The following is a 20,553-nucleotide window of genomic DNA, read 5'->3' as shown; positions in this document are numbered from 1 at the left end:
TCTTGGACAATGTTAAAATTACCTATCCAAAAATTAAATACCTTATTAAATATTACCTCCTACTTTCTATTGTTTTGTTTGCTACTTTTTCAACTTCTTGAGTGGAGAGCTCATTCTGAAATGCTATGTTTTTTTTCTTTCTTTGTTCATGAATACTTATATTAAGGCTCTGAATTTTGTTTTTGAATATATCTCTTTACCCTTACTAACATTATATTCTCAATAACCTATAATTATAATTAATTTCTCTTTGAAAGAACAGTTTCTGGTGAGATACTGTCTTTTTTAATACCTGAATATTTGGTTTGGGTTTGTAACCAATGTTTGAATTTATACCTTTACTGATTCTAATCAAAACAATGTGTTCTTTAACGTCTCTTTTTTGAGAATAAATATTTGCAGTAATTTTGTTATGGTAAAATTATTATTTTAAGAGTCAATCAAATTTTTGGTTGTTGTTGAATTACAAATATCCTCATAGTGAGTTCTATTACATTTGAGTTTGAAAAATACACAATTACCAATAAAATAAGTTTTAAATTTTAAACCAACAGTTATATCATAATGTGTTAACAATACTGGCAATACGAATCTAATTGGCTGATTTGTAAAAGTGTTTTAAACTGATTTCTAACTCTTGAGTCAACTGTTATAAACAATAAAAAAAAAAGGTCTTGACAAAAACTCCTACACTTTAAAATAGGGTCTTTTGTATATAAATAGGCATAGTAATATTATGGATATTTTAAAAAATTAAGATAATAGTGATGTATTTCTTGGGCATTAATTGGATTTTTTATGAGATTAAGCCTTATTGTTAGATTAATTATATAGCATTCCTCTGCTATTTCTCATTCCTCTGGTATTTCTATACAAATAATTAAGTTGTAAAAATCAGAAGTCTGTTAAAAATATGGTGATTTTCTAGTTTATGTTTTGTTTTTCTGATCTCCAAACCATCTTACAGACTAGGTATACAAACTATCTACCAGCTCTGGCTGCCAAAGATTTCTACCTGTTTACAAGCAAATAAACAATTTTGGAATTTGTTTTACAAATCAGCCAGTTAGATTCCTATTGCCAGTATCTGTTGACAATTTGACTTCCCAGAGAACATATGGCTAAAGCACTGCTATATATTCCTCTCAATATATTTTTTGCTATGCATATAATACATTTTTAATATATAAAGGAAGCTGCATTAATTACAAAACAGAAGAACACAAATTTCTATATCAGGAAGTACGTGTCTACAATGTCATTCTATAGTCACATAGTATCTATAATACATAAATACTTTACAAATTTTTCTATTGTTAGTACCTGAGTTTTGCCTGATTTTTTTTTTTAATGGAGGTACTGGGGATTGAACCCAGGGCACTTGTGTATGCTAGGCATGTGTTCTACCACTAAGCTATACCCACCCCACTTGTCTGATTTTTGTTACTGTAAGAAATAGAAGGATAAATAGTCTTTTAAAGGCATTTTCCCACATTTTAAATTACTGTAAAATAAATTCATGAAAATAGAATTATTGAGTTAAAAAGCTGAAAACAGCACATGTTTGTTTACAGGTGAAATATTCTGAAAAAGTAAATGCATGCTATAAAAAAAGTTAGGTAAGTCAGGTTTGACAAAGCTGAAGCTAAAGCATAAAATCATCCAAACAAAATAAGAAGGAATCTCAGGTCAGATTTATTTCAAATTGTCCTCAAGAATATCTTACTAATGTAATTTCTTACATTCATTTCTAAATGCTGTATTTTAAAAATAACATCTACACGAAAGCTGTTTTTATTTAACCGAAAAAGGCTATCTATAAAAATGGAATGAAGGCATGTTTTATTGCTTTAGAGAGAAAATGTAGATTCAGTCATGTCAGCTAAAAGATGGCAGGCTTTAACTCAGAATTTAAGAACGCTCTAACAACACAGCAGCCAAAAGATGGAGAATACTTCTCTGCACAGCAGATTCCTTGTCACTGGATGTGTTCAATGATTACCAAATGCTTATCTGTTTGATGTCACTCTGGGCATAAAGTATGACTGGCTGACCTGAGATTCCTTCTTATTTTGTTTGGATGATTTTATGCTGTAGCTTCAGCTTTGTCATACCTGACTCATTTAACTTTCTTTACAGCATGCATTTACTTTTTGAGAGTATTTCACCTGTAAATAAACATGTGCTATTTTCAACGTCAAAAGCTTCATATTCAATGATTTCTATCTTCAATATTCCTTAATACGGGCAAGGTGAAACTGGTAATGCTGAACTGTAAACCAAGGGCCACTGTCCTTCATTCCCTGTTTTATTGTTTCAAAGAGTCAAAAGTTAAAGAAGTAACTGCAGGGGCAGGGCTGAAGCAGTGTTTGTTTAAACGGATCCTGCCTAGGCTGGGTGGGTGAGGACAGTATCAGACAACTGTCTTCTCCAGAAGCCACTCATGAGTAAATTGGGATAGGCGTAAACGAAGATTAGATGGGTCTTATGTTACCTTTTTTTTCTTAATCCTGTAGACTTAAAAACAAAACAAAATATAAAAAGAACAATAAACACTTCAAACCACCCATGATCTGCCCATGAAGCAATGGAAAGACATGGGAAGAGAACACAACACCAATGAGCCAAAAGTACAAATGAGTGAAAAGGCTATATCTTGACAGGGAAACAGAAATATGCATGGGTAGAACTGCAACTAAAAAAGAGCAACAGAAAAAGAACTCCATATTTTATTAGTACTAAAATAAATACATAAATAAATACAGCATAAATTATACTATATTTAAAACACAGATCTGGTAATACTATTTTTCTCTGGAAGTATACAATAAAAAAGGGAAGTTCAGGAGTAAAGCTGCATGAAGATACAGGCTCGTCAAAAATGGTCTGTTACTTTATAAGTTCCTAACACACAGTATGCATATTTATTCCATTAGAATGCTGAAATACAAGCTCTTTAAAGACATGTAGGTGGTACTAACATATACAATTACAAGTATTTAAAAATACCTACCTTTAGAAGAAATGATGCTCCATCCACCTGTGCTTTGCCCAAGAGCTGACAAGTCAGGTCAAAATACTGCATTGGCTGAACATCACACAATTTTACTAACGTTGAAGAAGGTGAAATATGAGTAGATGCCCAAACACGTAAGGCTTCCACCATTTTTTCGTCCTCAGCAGTGAAATTAAAACACTTGCTTGAAGTACGAGGTATGATAGGAGCTCCCAGAGTTCCCTCAAATGTCAAAGATGCAAAGCCAGAGCTGGCAATACCTTGAGTCTCGTTTTTATATACTTGGATCTAAGAAAGTGGCAAAGTACAAAACAAAACAGAAACAAGCAGAACAGAATCTAGGAACTGGAGATACTTGAGAGATTATAAAATCTTGCCAGCATAGTTAATAGAGGACATAATTATTTAAATATTTCATTTAATTAGTATATGAAATTATAAAATCTACTGGATACATGAAGATCCACAAGCATCATGTAAACTGTAAAACACTATGCAAAATTTATTTTTATTTTTTAAAGAGGTACGCGGTAGACTCCCTAATACTATCAAGCTTGTACTTTTACTAACAAAACATTTATTAGTTTTACTATTAAGGTATAATTTACAAAAGGAAACAGGATAATAAGTAAGTTACTTGTGAATGTTATAGGGAAAACTAGTACACATAAATACAAGAGTTTGAAGTGAATAAAATGCTGCTGAGACTAAGGTTTCATCAGTCTGACAGAGCTAAGACGTGCCCTAAAGATACTGGCTTTCTGAATTTTGAGGCTCAGTTATTAGATTCACGTGCATTTATGACTGATACACCTTCATAAAGCAACTCTTTGGACTTACAAAATGTCCTTTTTAATCTCTTGTAATACTGTCTCATTAATAATTGTATTTATATATCTATTAGAAATTAGAAAATATATTGAACTGAAGGATACTTAAGTTGTGATGTGTTTAAACTTATTGGATATAACTGAAGTATCACAAAGAGAAAAATTTCTAGGCATAATTGAGTATTTTACAAAAGAAGAAAGGTTGGAAATCAGAAGTTTAGGCTTCTATCACAAGAAGCTGCACAAGGAATATTATCTCAAACCCAAGGAAAGCAGAAGTAAAACATAATCAAGGTAAGAAAAATAGAAACATACAATAGAGAAAATCAAAGTGAGAAGCTGATTCTTTGAAGAGGCTAATAAAAATAATAAGCCTAGAAAGATTAATCTGGAAAAAATGAGAAGAAACATAAATTATAGTATCAAGCCTGAAAAAAGGACTTATCAATACAAATCCTACAAACATCTAAAAGATAAGTAACATTATGACCAACTTTATATCAATAAATTTGACAATTTGGATGTAACAGGCAAACTTTTCTAAAAATTAAATATATCATAAATTAAATATAATAGAAAATTTGAATAATCTCATTCCTCTTAAAGAAATGTAAATTCATTAATAAAACCTACAATAAAGAAACCACCAGGCTCAGATAGCTTTACCAGTGCACTGCCCCAAGCATTTAAGTAAGAAAAAACCACTAATCTTGCATAAACTCTTCTAGAATCAAAAAAGAGGGCACCCTTCCAGTTTTTATGAGGCAGCATAGTTTTAATTTCAAAATCTGTCAAGGACATTACAAGAAAAGAAAATTACAGCTCTAAATATAAAACAGGAAAATAATAAATGACTTAAAGGAAAACTTAGCTATATTCATAAACTGGAGTAGACAAAGAGTTTCAGGACATAAAAAGTACTGACAATTCTGAGTCGGGGTACAAAGGGAGTTTCTAGAGTTTTAGTTACATGAACATGCTAATACTGTGAGAAGAGAGATGTATATTCTACTTCAAATAAACAACTACAAATACAGCTGGCCCTTGAACACTGGGATTAGGGGCAACCACCATCCACACAGTTGAAAATCCCCTTAAAACTTATGGTGGGCCCTCTGTATCCTCAGTGTCACATCTTTGGATTCACCTAACTGTGGGATCCTGCAATACTGTAGTGTTTACTATTGAGAAGAATTTGCATGTAAGTGGCCCCGTGCAGTTCAAACCCGTGTTGTTCAAGGGTCAACTGTACTATAGGAAACAGCAGTGTGGGAGAAATAAACTATTTTTTTTTAAAGTTTGGATAAGCCTGTAATATAGTGCCATGATGATAATATTTTTATTTCTCTTTTAAGAAAATGTTCTCCACCATTCTTTAACTCTAAGGGAAAAGGCACTAATAGAGCGAGAGAGGTAATTCCCACCATATCTAAGACTAGAGCACACCTGGACACCACACTCAGTTATGAGCATCAGTGACTGTGAGGGCCACAGAGGAACTGAAGCAACAGAAGAAAAGACAGAAAAGATAGTGACGAGGTTGCATGGAAACCTATGTAACAAGAGCAAAATATGAAGGGACTGAAATGTTTAAAATCAAGACTGAAAACATTACAGTATAGAAAAACTGATTTTTAAAAAATCACATACTATCTAATATGTTCCACCTTCCTATTAAATGTTTTCTGGCAGAATGCAAATAGCCTAAGTCATGGCATCTAACACATTTCTGTGGAAGGAGGCAAGGTAGTTTGTTCTAATATGAATCATCTGAAGTCTGACACTGCTTACATTTCCTCTTATCTCTTGAAATGCCTGATGTCGTGTTCTAACAAAGCAACCACAGAATCAGTGCTAACTGGTTTTAGTGAACAATACAGAGTTCTCTTCATACAAACATAAATTCTAGACAGTATGAATTATACCTTCAGCCTGTGAAAGCGAACAATATCTCCATTTTTATAAATAATTGGAAGGGCTTCATAATTTCCACTAAAGAACAGGCAGGTTAACTTTACATTTGTCTGGTCCACAATTGTTACAACCGAGCAATAATCTGGAAAACACAAAAATATTTTACCTGACTTTTTGTATTTCAAAGCATTTGACAAAATGAGAATATGCTGAGTTCAAAACATCAAACAAACTCTATTCTTCCCTCTAATGAAGTCTTCTAAGAATAGGATTAAAACAAAGAAATTTTACTTCTCAAAACTCACTGTCAAATTATTTTGCACAGGTGTTCTAAAGAAATTAATTTTAGAAAGTTTAATAAAACAAAAATAAAAACCTTACTTAATATAAATTGTCTGGAGGTGTAATAACTTATTACTCAAAGTTGAGAAATCATAAGGCAGAGAAACATATTCAATAACAATTTACAAAATAAACATAATTAACTTGAGAATGACAACAAAAGACTAGAAGACATTTGCAGCAAATGTGATAAAGAGTTAATACATTGCAAAAAGAGCCTATGAAAATGGGTTATAAAACCCAGGATTTTACAGTAAATATAAAATTCAAAAGAACAATTCATAGAAAACTATATAATAATAACAAAACTAAAAGGGAAAATGATGATTTGCTAGTTGTCTATAAAGGTTACACATTAGAACAAAAGAGGTATTTTATACAACTTAAATTGGTTAAAAAAAAAAACCACCACCAAATTTAATGATAGTTGGGTTGCCATGAAAACAGTAACTTCAAACAGTGGTAGCAGCAAAAATTATAATAGATGCTACCTTTTAATATACATGTTTCAGAAAACTGAACATTTGAGAAAATTTGTTGACTTCCTTCCTTCCCAGTACCATAGTAATGACAATTTAGAGATAGAAAAGGATAAACCCAGAACAGTGAAGGCAGAAGACAGAAGAGGGGAGTGAAGGAGAGGGTGAGAAGATATTAATGTAGTTCAGGAAGCTGGGAAAGTAAGTGGTTAAGGGACAAAATGAGCAGAGGAGGCTGCATCTAGAAGATACCATAAAGTGGCTACAGCAAAGATGGGGGCCACCGGGATTAAAGGTGGAAGTGAAAAATAGAGCCAAAGTTAGGGCTAATCAAAAGTTTACACAGAGAACAACTGTTTCAATGACCACCCATCCTAACCCCTACTCCCCGTGAAAATGACTTCAGGTAACCAGGCAGGGTATCTTAGTCTATAAACCCACCCCTCCCTAGAACACAGGCTGTTTTCAAAGGAAGTTTCACTGACAGACCAGAAAGTGGCAGAGCTTCTGATGCGGGTGTTAGCATCCAGAATAAATCCCTCTGCATTATCACATCAGGGGGTCCACAGCTAGATAGGAGACTCTCTTCCCACCCACCCTAGACTGACATTTTTAGTCAAGGTGCCCTATATAAGTACTATTTGTCTCTGTCAGATTTCCCATTTCAAAAAAGAGAGCAAGTTGAAAAAACAAACTACTTATATACAAAGCAAAGGAAACAAATGTCTGCAATCTAAAATAAACCATATCTACATTTGTAAATGTAAAGACAGTAAACCATTACCAGACACAGAACAAAAACGGAAGGAGGGAGGGAAGGAGGGATACTGGGAAGGGGAGGGGAGGAGGTGGAGGGGAAGAGAGGAAAAGTGGAGGGACAGGGGGAAGGAATTGGGGGGGGGGAGAAGAATGGAGGGCAAGAGGGAGAGAAACCTGATTCTGTGAGGAGGGGACAATAATTCAGAGAGCATAAAAAACTTGAAAAACAAAACGTTAATAAGCATCTTTGAAAAGAGTAAAAAGATACTACATCCTTGTCTCTTGATATACAGGATCTACTGGACCCAATTTTAGTTTTTGAGTTTCCTTTCTCAGTAGTTCTATTTGTAAGGAGTGTTATTTCATGATAATTTTTTCTTTCTTAGCAGGCTTCCCAAGATTAAAGATAAATTGTACTTATTTTTTAATGGAATAAAACACATTTTTGTTTGTGATTATCATATGGCTCTATTGCATCCCCTTTTATACATCTAAGACACATCATGGAATCTCAGTCATCTATTTTCCTATCTTGAAATATTCTATTTCCTTATCCTATTAATTCTTTCATCATTATTCCTATCGATGCTAAAAAAGACTAAATTATTTTTTAAATGGGAAAATGAATGATTTGCCTAGAAGAATGATGCAAGAGTGAAATGAATCATCCCAGTTGCACTGCATTGCTCAATGTGTTATATCACCTTTTAAGAAGATACGGAGTTTGGAAACTATTTTTGGAGTTTCTTCTTCAGCTTTAAGAATTTAGTTAAGAATTCAGAGCTGAAAAATGTTTGCCAATAGTCACAGAGAAGAAAATTGAGAGAGGAAGTCCTTTAAGCATTATTAGATGAATCAGAAGCTGAATGCAAAGACAGGTAGCAGCACGTTAGATTCTATGGCTAACAATGAGTGTACTTTGAACAAAACACAAATGCTCTGAAGGTTTTACGTTTCATGTAATTTCATGACAGACAAAACATTAGTCTAATGAAATCCAATTCAGGTATACACCATCAAACTTGGGTGTTTTTACATGTTTTGTTTCCTGACAGCTTCTGCAAAACCACGTATCACAGATTTATTTGTAATAGAATACACAAATGCACATTTCATATTTATATCAGAGAGCTATTTAGTACTTATATTTATAGCTTAAGTTGCAGTAACTCTTGATTACTCCTCTCACTCTGAATGCTTCACAATGAGCCACTTTTGTAAACTGGGGATATAATACAAAACTACAGAACAGCACATTTAGCAGGCATAAATAATAACAGTTGAACTGACAGAGGCCAGTCTTTGTAGCACATACATGATATTAAAGAATGGAACAACTGAAAACATGCGGTTTTGGTTAAAAAAAATCAGGTTTAACCTAAATTTCAAAATACTGAAAACTGTCTCACTGTTTTGTTTTTCCTGGAAAATGCCAGCCTTCCAAAAAATGACAAAGAGAGGGAGAGAGTTGGGAGGTGGTGGGGAGAGGAGGAGGAGAGAAGGGGAGGGGGGAGAGAGAGAGAATTGCCCAAAGAGCAAGACAACAGGTGAGTGCCAGGGTGTGTGTGTGTGTGTGTGTGTGTGCGCGTGTGTGTGTGTGTGTGTGTGCGCGCGCGCGTGCGCGCTCAAAATTCTGGGCGGGCTAAAGGAATGGCTCTATGTGCTGGTGTAGATTATGGAGAAGAGGGCACTCTCTAGCTGCATCACAATGGCCTGAAAATCTACGTTTTTGTGTTTTCATGTAAGTGACTCCATGTGAATGAAAATGGCATCTCCTTAATGGTGCACACTTGTGCACTGCACATCTGAACTATCGTATGCTAAGTCCGTGTTTTCTTTCCTTCTTTCTCATTCATGGCTTGTATTTTCTCTTCTGGAAGTACTACCTGTGACTTCAGCAAATGTAAGCCAAAGAGACTCACCTGGTGCTCAAAATCTTTAATGAAGTTAAGATTTTATTAACAAAGAAGGAAAAAAAGAGGACCTTTCCATAGAGCAAGAGCTTCCTTGAAAGCAAAAAACATCTATACTGCATACATACATAAAGTGATAAATGAGAATTTGTAGGCATGCAAGGCTTACTACCATAAGGATCTTGACAGTGGTGGGGGGCGAGTGGATGTTATACAGCAGCAGAATCACCACAGACACTACCTACAGGTGAATGACCAAGCTCACGCAGCTTGGGTAAACCACTCTAGAATTTAAACCTTAGAAATCCCCCCCACCACCTGAGCATGCTGAATACCTCAGCACTGGTATTTCGTATTTTAGCAGCAACAAACCCTACTAAGTCTTTGCTTTACTGTTTTCCAATCCAATTTTTAAAAAATTAGTATATAAATTAATCTAAAATTTATCAAGTGTCTACTTAGTGGTAGGTGTACTGCTACTCAGTGAGAATACTAAACAAACAAGCACGACACCTTCTCTTATGAAGTTTACATCTTCCTTATATTGACTTGCATTCTAAAAAAGTAATGCTGTAATCTCAGCTTGTGTATTATTTTATATGTCAACATTTTCTAGTACATAGTTTATACTCCCTGTATATGTAATGATTCATCACAATAAAGGCAGAATTAATGATGCACACGACATTTTCTAGAATAACTGGAAACTGACATTTAAGCTTGACACTGGATAAACAGAAAGCCTTAAGACAATCCTGGATTCTTGGTGAGCATTACAGTAAGCATTCACATTTAAGAAAAGTGGTAAAAATAAAGGTTAATAAATTTCATACTCAACCTTGTAGTTCAAAACACAACAGACCTTAAATTAAATTTCAAACCATGACTGAAGTTTAACCAGAGTCTGAAATTATGTTTAATGTTAAAGAACATTAGATTCTGATAAAAGATATTTATAGTCCTAAATGTAGTTTGGGGTTATCAAATAATAATTAATAATGTGCAAAATAAAAAGCCAATATTTCTAGTTAATTTATAGGAATGGAGAAATGCACTTTACTTCTTAGACAGAAAACAAAACAAAAATACAGTGTTAAGCAAAGTATCCTGTTCCCAGGCCTATAACTGGGGGAAAATTACAAGATCTAGTTGTCAACAATTACTTAGGCATTACTATATTCCAGGTAGTGTGCCAAGCAATTTATACATATTACCTCCCTGAATTCTTAGACAGTTGTATGTAGCAGTTTACAAACAAGAGAAGGTGGTTTCTTAACAAGGCTAGGTAAGATATCCATGTGTGAACGTCCTGTAAGTCACATATAACTCAGCATATCTGATTCCTATGTTTCTACATTTAACCAAAACACTGCACTATCTCCATATTGCATGTTTTTTAAAACATAAACAATAATCCCAAAGAAAGTAAAATATGCTTAAAACTGACGGATGGAGGCTTGAGAGTTTTTCTAAGTAGGTGAAATTACACTGTATCTTAACTCTATACTATTTACTATTTAATGCATTTCTCTTGAAACATACTAAAGGAGAGTTCATTGCTGAAGAATTAACATATCATCATAATGAAACTTCACATATAAATTTACTCCAGAAACAGATCCTACAAACATCATCAGAGGAAGGTTCTACAATAACGCATTCTTATGATGCTTGTATGTATTTTTATATTCTTTGTAATAACTATATTTTGACTCATACAACTGAAAGAAGAAAAGAAGAAAAGGAGGCAAAAGAGTGTCTCCTAAGGTATCTGAACAAGAGTTAAATCCCAGTGGCAAGACAAAGGCAATAAAAGAAGATGTATGTTTAAGTATGAGGCTAAAGAGAAGTTAACTGCATTGTGAGTGGTAGGAGGGAAAAGGAGAGAACACGGTGTTATAAATCAGGAGTTGCCAGACTATGGCCCACAGCTCAAATCCAGCACAGTGCCTGTTTATTATCTTTTCAAAGCATTCAACTTACGTTTAAAAAAAAAAAGTCTTCACATTCATATTCATCCATTTATATAAGATTTTATGAAATTACTTAATTAGAATAAAAGTAAAGGAAGTATGAACAAATTTGGGAACAAAATTCTAAGAAAACAATTCTTGCAGGCATGCAGTCCCACTAGTGGGAGCAGGAATGAGCAGGGGCTTTAGGGCCAGTCTCCCAGTCACCAATTCCTAGTTGGGAGAGCTCAGGATGACAAAAGCATCAGTAACAAGATTTTACAGACAGAGTGGAGAACATTTGTTCAGTGCCAAATTAGATAAGAACAGGTTGGTTAAGAAAGTTTCTAATTTAAATAATAACCTACTGTGGGAAGGCATCAATTGTCATGAAATAAATTATATATATTTATTGGGTAACAAATGACTTATTTGTACATAGCAAATATTTTTCAGAACAGTGACTGTATACAGAAGATTTCTAAAGAATGTCAGAAGGAAAGTAGACACTTTAATCAGAAAACACAGATAGCCTTCCAGATTTAGGATTAAGTCTTCACCATTCACAGCATCTATAACACATAGTAGTTGAGTACCTATCTTTACTAAATTAATGCATGTCATTACCTACAGCAAATATATACTCGTAAAAATTCCTTTCTGAGGCCTACTGCAGACACTGAAAATCATTTAGCCTCTTTGTGCCTCTATTTCCTTATCTGAAAAATGGAGAAAATAATAGAATTCACCTAATATGATTGTTAGAATTAAACAAGTAATTACATGTAAAGTGCTTAAAACAGCACCTAGAACATGGTTAAATGCTATATATGAGAGCTGGCCAATGGTGGTGGTGGTGCTGGCGGCGGCAGCAGCAGCAGCATTTCTATTACTGCTAATTAATCAGCATAATTCTCTAATGAACCCAGGTATGATCTTAGAATCTGTCTTAACAAAGTATCTGAAGATACCCAGGCAAGATACAGTGCCAAACTGATCACAGTTGGCACATGAAATGAAACGTACAGAGGTAAGGGATTGCAAAGGAATTTCAATTTCAATTTCCATCGGAATCTTATTTAGTTGCTTTTAGATATGGTGCTCTCAGAGAACCATCTTGTAGTTAACAACAGCATTCAGTCCTCAAGAGAAATTTCACTTGGAACACAAAGAGTTTCTGAAAAGCTACAAGGTAGAAAGCAGCATTAACCACTTATCTTATTCAAAAATAAAAGGTTAAAAATAATATAGAACAATTTTAATGGAGCTAAACGGTAATCAAGGGCCAAGAAGATCTAATACCTAACTTAAAAAATTAGGATAAAGAAGTTCACCAGATGATAGACTGTGTCAGTTTGAAGAAACGTTCAACTTTCAGTAGGGTTAACAACTCTTAAAGTTTGGTCTGCAAAACACTGGGGGGCTCCTAGACATTCTGATGGGGTGATAAAGTCAAACTTATTTGCATAGTAACACTACAATGTTATTGGCTTTTTACTGTGATGACCTTTGGGACTGATAATATAAAAGCAATGGTGAGTAAAACTGTTGGTGTCTTGGCAAGAATCAAGCAGTAGCATCAAACTGTAGTGGTGGTCATTGTATCCTTCACCAAAACACACTACATTAAAACAAAAACCCACAACAATTTTATTAAAGAATAAGGATGTTCTTGATGAAACATTAAAACTTTATTATATGTGACCTATGAGTATATGTCTTTTTAATATTCTACATGATGACATGGGAAGTAAAATATTTCATTTGCTTATCAAAGTATGATAGTCATTTTGAGGAAAAGCACTTGTGTGACTGAGTTGTGAGTTACACTCACCATTTTTCTTCATGGAACAACATTTTTATTTAAAATCACGACTGACAAACTTTAGTTATTCAGGCTTTGGTATCTGACAGATGTTTTTACAAAAATGAATGGAATGAATTTGTCTGGTCAATGAAAACTGGCAACATTATTTTGCCAATGATAAAGCCAAAGTTTTTAGGCAAAAATTAGAATATTGGAAAATTTCCATCTTCTACCATGATACTGATAGCATCCCAAAAGTTAAAGACTTTTCTGATAAAACTGAAGGCTGACAGAAATTACTGAGTTGTGGGTACTGGTATGTTTCAGTATTGTATGATATTGTGCAATGAAATGTGTTAACATTTAGAAGGTCAGCATAGCGCAGGAAATTCTTTAAAATGACTTATGCATTACAAATCATGGATGATTTAAAGATCCATTCAAAGTGCAAGATGGATCACTGGATTTTAATTCAATAAAATATGAAAGTTCATGGCTATGGTTTCAGATTCCTCATTGCAACTAATTTTTAAAAAGCTACCACTTGCTGATTTTTGGTGTATTATCAAAGAATATCCAAATTTATCTGAAGACTAAAAATCCTCTTCCCTTTTCCAGCTACAAAGTTGTGAAACCAGAAATTTTTATATATCTCAACTGAAATAGCATGTCATAACTAACTGAGGGCTGAAGAGATAAGTCTGCTTTTACTATTTTAAAGATTAAAATATCTTAAAAAATGGGAAATAATACCACATTCCGTATTTTTGGAAAATATTTTTTCATTAAAAATGTTACTTATGTTTACATGTAATAGACTGTTTTTGGTTTAAATGAATTATTAAATGTTATTAAATGTTAGTTCTTCACTTTTGATTTCTAGTATGTTTAAGTATCTATATCTAAGACCCATATAAATAAATGCTCCTAGGGATCCTCATAATTTTTAACAGTAAATTTTTAATTTTTAAAATATTTTTAATTTTTAAGAGTGCTTAAGAAGCACTGATTTAGAGCATCAATATTATACTTTCAAAAAGTGAAAATTCATAAAGCACTACATTTTATATAGATCACTACAGAGACAGGTCCCTTGCAATACTATCAAATTGTAAACAAGTAAGAATTGGCACTACCCCTTCCCAGTTCACAATAAATAAATGAGAGTTAAACACACACACACACACACAAATACGGACAATGAATTGCTTGAAAGTGAAGCTCCATCAACCTTAATCTAAGTCAGTAATCCCTAAACTTGATTCTATGGAACAACAGTTTAAGTAAGAACCAGAGTACATTAAAAGGGGTCCACGTTCAAATAATTCCAAGTAAAAATATGTTAAAAATAAAGTTAAACGGGTTCCTTTATTAAAACTTTTCAGAGGTGATAACGTGCTAATAATGCATCGTGAATCTCAAGAGCCAGATACAGTATGCAGAATTTCCCACTTTTTCACAGAATGTTTCACAGAACTGGTGTTTCTCCCACTGAGAATGCTTTGCTAAATAATACTTTTAAAATAACTTGCAGATTTAAGCTTATGTCAATTAGATCTGCAAGTTATTTTAGAAGCATTACTGAGAAAACTGGAGCACTTACAGCCTCACTTAATGAAGAGGCAGACAGCTCTTCATGACTACATTTTCCTGTTATCTTGGGACATTCTCTTCACCAGTTCTTGCCTCCCCATTATCTACCCTGTCTCCTGGCAACCCAGTTACAGATTTTTGCCTCTTTTTTACATTCTTATCTCACTCTTTGTTGTTACTTACAAGAGTGCAAAAAAAAAAAAAAATCAAAATAGTAAAATTCCATTTTGATGCTTCCTGATACCAAACCAATTGCTACCCTGACTTCTCCCACCCAACCTGCAGGGAACTCGAAAGCAATGGCATCCTTATTTGCCTGGAAAATGAGTAGGGAGCAATTGTCATCTTGAAGAATGTTTCCCAGTTTACATAAACTATACCAAGTAACCAAAATAAACTGTGAAGCAACTGGGTGACATAAAACCCAGTCAAATAACCTGTCCTTAATCTTGCAAGTAACTGGTAACTTTTACAGTAAAACCCCAAAGGCAATCAGAAAAGTCTAATAAAGTTTCCATCTTCTTTACAGTAAAGTTTATACACTGGTTTTTACTATTTCCTACACAAATGAATAATTTTAAGCAATAAAATGATAATCAAAGCTTTCTATTTCTTTTAAAGAGGATCCAAAAGTATTATGGTATTTGGCTTTATATTATTATGGATAGACAAAAACAGATATTCATAAATTTCATAAACTCCATACATTTCATTGTATGTAATATTTTCCTTAAAAAAAGAACTGTAAATAAATACTGAACTCTAGTTATTGATAGTTACATTGTCTAGAGATTATACTGTATTTTCAGTGGAAAAGTAGTCTCTTGTTTTAAAACAACTTTGCTCTCAAATAACTCATACTATAAATTCAAAAGATAACATTAATATATCCATACCCATTGTAATTTTCTGTTATGTAACTCTTCCAATGAGCATTTCAAAAGTATTTACAACAAAGTTTAGGACTCCACCTCAATGAATTAAACTGTTTTGCCTTATTCAGATAATTACAAGAATGTATTTTATAAACATCTGGTGTAGTGACTAAGGAAAAGGGCACATAAATTACACTCAAAAAGAAATACTGCCCACTGGAAAGATAAACTGAGAAATTCTAAAATCCCCCTGTATTTATGCTATTTCTCAGATTTGTTTTAGTTCTCCATTTCTACAGCTTTAATTTTGGACTACTGTTATAATCTGGAATTATTTTTCCTATCATCATATTTTCTTCTCCTCCTGTCAAATTACAAACAATTAAAACAGCATTCTTGAAATACATCACTACCCTTACCAAAGAACTTCTAGTATTACCACATTATCTATGGACATTTCTGAGCTGCTTAAAAAAAACACTAATATGTAAATATATACAGATACACAGATGTGTATATAGTTAACTAGAGAACTATCAAATAAAAAAGTACTTTCTCAACACCAAGGATCATAAAAACAGAATTTGAAAATATCTCATTCGAAGTTTACGTCTTAGTATTTTAAATCTAACTTCTTCACAGGCACGCCCACACACGCAATCAATTCAATTACTGAGCTGCAGGCCCAGAGAGTCTTACATAGTAATATTCTTCAAAATATCATCTCCTTACAAAGCAAGCTGTTTAGAATAGTATAACCTGAGGATGACTGTAGACTATCCTAAGGTTGTCTATAAAATAATGAGGAGTTTCAAAATAAAACACCATTTTATACACATATTTTGTATTTACCTATGTATAAATTTATAAAAGGAAACAAAAATTCAGATTCAAGAAATAAGTGGCATTAAAAAAGTGTCCAGTAATTTGCTTTTAAGAATAATAAAGACAAGCAGCAATCTAAATGAAATATTAAATAGCTTTCAGAGATGCAAATCAAAAAATACAATAAAGATACCACTTGCACCCACCAGAATGGCTAAATAAAAAATACTGAGAGTACCAAATGTCAGCAAGAGTGTAAAGCCACATTTTCCATGAGAGTTTAAACCGGTACAACCTCTTTTGAAAACTTTTTGATAGTATCTTCTAAAGCTGAACGTATGTTCACCCTATGACCCTGCAATCAATCCACTCCCACAAATATACAGAACAGAAATGCATACATTTTTCAGGAAAAAAAGATACAAGGATAACAAGAATGTTCATCATAGAAGTAGCATTCATAACTAGAAATTGGAAACACCCAAATGTCAGTCAGTCAAGAGAATGGACAGACAAACTGCACTGTATTCATTCAAAGAAATGGGACAGAAAGATTACTGCCATATATACCATCAATTTCACAAAAGTAAGACTGAGCAAAAGAAGACACAAAGGAATAAGTACTGTATGACTCTACATGAGGTTTAAGAAAGTACAGAACTAAACTATGATAGAAGATAAGATAGTGGTTATCCTGAAGGGGGTTGTTACTGGAAGGGGACACAAGCAGGTTTCCAGTGTGCTAGTAAGGTTCTATTTCTTGATCTGGATGGGTGTGTCCATTTTGTGAAGATTCATCAAGACATATATCCATGATTTGTACCATTTTTCTGTGATGCTAGCCCTCAATTAAAAGTTTACTTAAATAAAAAGGAAAAATCAGCAAATAAATAACCAAGCTACTCATTTTAATAAATCCTAATAAGGCAAACTGCTATAATAGGTTTTATTTAACTGCCCCAAAAAAGTAAAGTGTTCCACAAAATGAAAAAATAATCCTTCAATAATGACTACATAAAATAACAAAAATATTTATTTTTCCCATGCCTAATTTTTTACTCATTCCCAAATGAAGGAAAAATAAACATGCAAAACTATAGTCAACTTACAACTTCATATTTTAATAATAAAGTTACAAAAATAAAAGGTAATTTAAGTTTATTTTCTTGATAGCTAACATCGGCAGGGAAGGTAGGAATAGTAGAAAGACATTTAATAAACCAGTATTCTTTCTTGGTTTATCTAACTAGTGTATAATATTTAAAAATATATATTTAAACTTTTAATAAAGGATTGACTTCAATTATTTTAATGCTTCATTAAGACTTCATGTTTAAGCTGTTGACAAAGTATTTTAACTACTTTAACACTTAGGTAATACTTCATGTAACTTGATATAAATTGAGAAAAGATAAATGACAAATTAAGCCCCGTATTCTGCAATCTTAAGCAATTCACCTAATTTCCTCAGTATGATTAAGTGTAAATTGCCTTGGAGTTTTATTTTAAGGGTAAGCTGGTAGTTCATCTAACCAAGGTCTTTAATCAAAGCATGCATGCATAAATTATATTATCCACAAAAAAAATTCCTTAATGAAAGTTGCTTCACCTCCTTTTTATCTACTACAGCACTGCTGTTTTTAAATCAACCAGTATTTTAGCAAATTTTCCATTTGTATAAAACTTTATTATTGAAACACTGAAGTAAAAGCTATGAAGACAAATCACTGAATAAAGGCAATATTATACGTTATAATCTTGTTATTTACAAGGACACTTTCTATACAATACACATATAATAGCACTCCCTTTATTATGCTGGTGTGTGATTAACATAATTTGGACTCATGTTTTTTATAATATTGCAAAAGATCATGGGAGGCAGGAAAGAAAAGAAAGCATGATAAACTGTGATATAGATTCTATAATATAGATATGTGTGTGTGTGATTAGATAAGTAGGTTAGATTAGCTAGATAGATAAATACATAGATAGACAGACAGGTAAATTAGATAAATAGATAGGTACCTAGATATTCCATGAGTTCATAAATGTTATTCTGGAATTATATAGCTGGAGGCATTTTCTTCTTATGATTTACTCTATTTACTCAGTGAGCAACCACAGGTCACAGACAGTAAACGTAGGTGTAAGGATTTATACTAAGACTAACAATGGTCTTTATCTTTACAGAGTTTGTATTTAAAATAAGGGAGGCAAAACTAATAATTTTTAAAAATTTAAAAAGTTTTTAAAAATAACCATAAAAATATACTGATATTCAGCAATAAAAAGGAACAAAACTATTGATACATGCTACAACATGGAACCTCAAAATCTTTATGCTAAGTGAAAGGAGCCAGAAGCAAAGATCACATGTTGTTTGACTCTATCTATATGAAATGTCCAGAAAGGTATAGAGACAGAAAGGAAATTAGTGGCTGCTTAGGACTGAGGATGGCAATGAGGACTGACTGCAAACAGGATGGAGATCTTTTTGAATGGCATTGCTTGTTCATGCCTATAAAAATAAAATTCACTCTTCTTGGTTAAATCAGTTAATATCAACCATCCAAATATCTGAAGTTTTGTTAACTATGAGCTCTTTTGTTAACTATGACCTCCCATTCTATTTGGCATTGAAACTTATACCTATTTTAAACTGTAATTTTAATTTTAACTTGAGAGGGAGATAATATAAACACATATGCTCGGTTGTCTGAATTCTTCTTAAAATTTTATGAAAATCATAACCATGAGCAAGATCAAAGGTCAGCAAAGCATGGCCTGTGGGCCAGCTGCCGGCTGTAAAATCAAGTTTTACTGCCACACATTCATTTACATATTGTCTATGGCTGTTTTCATGCTATAAGGCACAACTGAGTAGTTGTGACAGAGATTACCTGTCCTGCAAAGCCTAAAGTATATACTATCCAGTGCTTTCAGAAAAAAATTCAACTCTTAAACTAGATTGATGGTGGGCCTACAAAAAGAAGTGGCATTCCTGAAGAGGGTGTGACACTGCAGACTGGTAACTAGCCAAATACGTGATTTGTTTAAAAGCCTTTGGAACAGGGGAAAGAATAACGTGCCACTTTTAGCACAAGTTTCTACCTCCATTACACTTAGGGTGCTCTGTAAAGCATAAATGATAATCACATGGCCGTTATTATTTAGAGGGTCATGCCCCTGAAGAATGCAGGCCACATAACACTTCACAGAACCAAAGGGTCAATCTCCGTGGTTCACAAACAACTTTAGTGTGCTACATGATAATGCTTCTAAACTCTTTATATTCTTAATTTTATATTAAAAATATCACTAGCTGGAGAAGGGAGTGAAATTTGTCTCTCAGTGGAAAGAAAGTCTTCTTCATGACTTTAGAGCCTTGTATGGTTTAGAAGTGGCAACAGGTTAAATCATCCAAAGATCAAATCTATTGTGGAAAAGGACAATTAATAACATATTCAGCAGAGCTTAAATATATTTTGATTGGATTAGATATAATGTTTAGTATTTATATGCATTCAGGCTTTCAAAAAATCACAACAAATTCATAAACATAAATAAAGGTATACCTTACTACACAGGCAAGTCCAACCGGTTGCTAACCTCCACTGATCCTACTTCCATATCTTATTTTACAATCACATCTTTTTCTTCTTTCTCAATGTCACAATCTAAGCTCACGTCCTTTTCCTTTCATAATCAGGTTATTGTAATAATTTCTTTTTTTTTAATAATAATTTCTTAATACTGTCCCTTCATCTCCATCTCTTCCTTTGTACAATACCATCATATCACCACCATTTTTTTTCTCTCTCGTCTGGTCACCCTTCTCCTAAAACAGCTCTAGGTATTCTCTGTTGCATACAGAATAAAGCCCAGGAATGAGACTGAACACTATTTGCCACTAATCTCCCCAAATATATTCTCCACCATTATTCTTCAAGCACTTTATATTTCAAACAAACTAAACTTAAATATTCCTTGTATAAGTTGTGCAGTGCCCCCATATATGTATGGCTGTCTTCATACACCACGTTGCCTGCATTTCTTTAGGTCAGATCCTAATTCTATCACCTTTGTGACCTTATGTAAGCTTCTTAAACTCTGTCTCAGGATTTTCATCCGCAAAATGGAGTAACAAGAATCTAATACACAGAGACTTTTGAGGATTAAGTGAGATAATACATAAAGAAATGCTCTTATGACTTTGGTGCAATTGCATGTTATCTTCAAGGCACT

The 20,553-nt window shown here is 33.2% G+C and overlaps 1 protein-coding gene across 4 annotated transcripts in view; it reads right to left on the bottom strand.

The window, feature by feature from the left end:
• Positions 1–20,553, bottom strand: part of POT1 (protection of telomeres 1) — a 77,391-nt gene that overhangs the window by 28,017 nt on the left and 28,821 nt on the right. For 3 of the 4 annotated variants that reach the window (XM_031455294.2, XM_031455295.2, XM_031455297.2), the window contains 2 exons: positions 5,772–5,926; positions 3,014–3,304 (listed from right to left, as the gene is read on the bottom strand). In XM_031455294.2, coding sequence (XP_031311154.2) covers positions 3,014–3,304; positions 5,772–5,926 — 446 coding nt within the window. The remainder of the gene's footprint in view (positions 1–3,013; positions 3,305–5,771; positions 5,927–20,553) is intronic. The other variant, XM_031455296.2, reaches the window with a different exon arrangement.

Source organism: Camelus dromedarius, chromosome 7 (genome assembly GCF_036321535.1).
Source record: "Camelus dromedarius isolate mCamDro1 chromosome 7, mCamDro1.pat, whole genome shotgun sequence".
Taxonomy (NCBI): domain Eukaryota; kingdom Metazoa; phylum Chordata; class Mammalia; order Artiodactyla; family Camelidae; genus Camelus; species Camelus dromedarius.
This window is presented reverse-complemented; position numbering and strand designations above follow the sequence as displayed.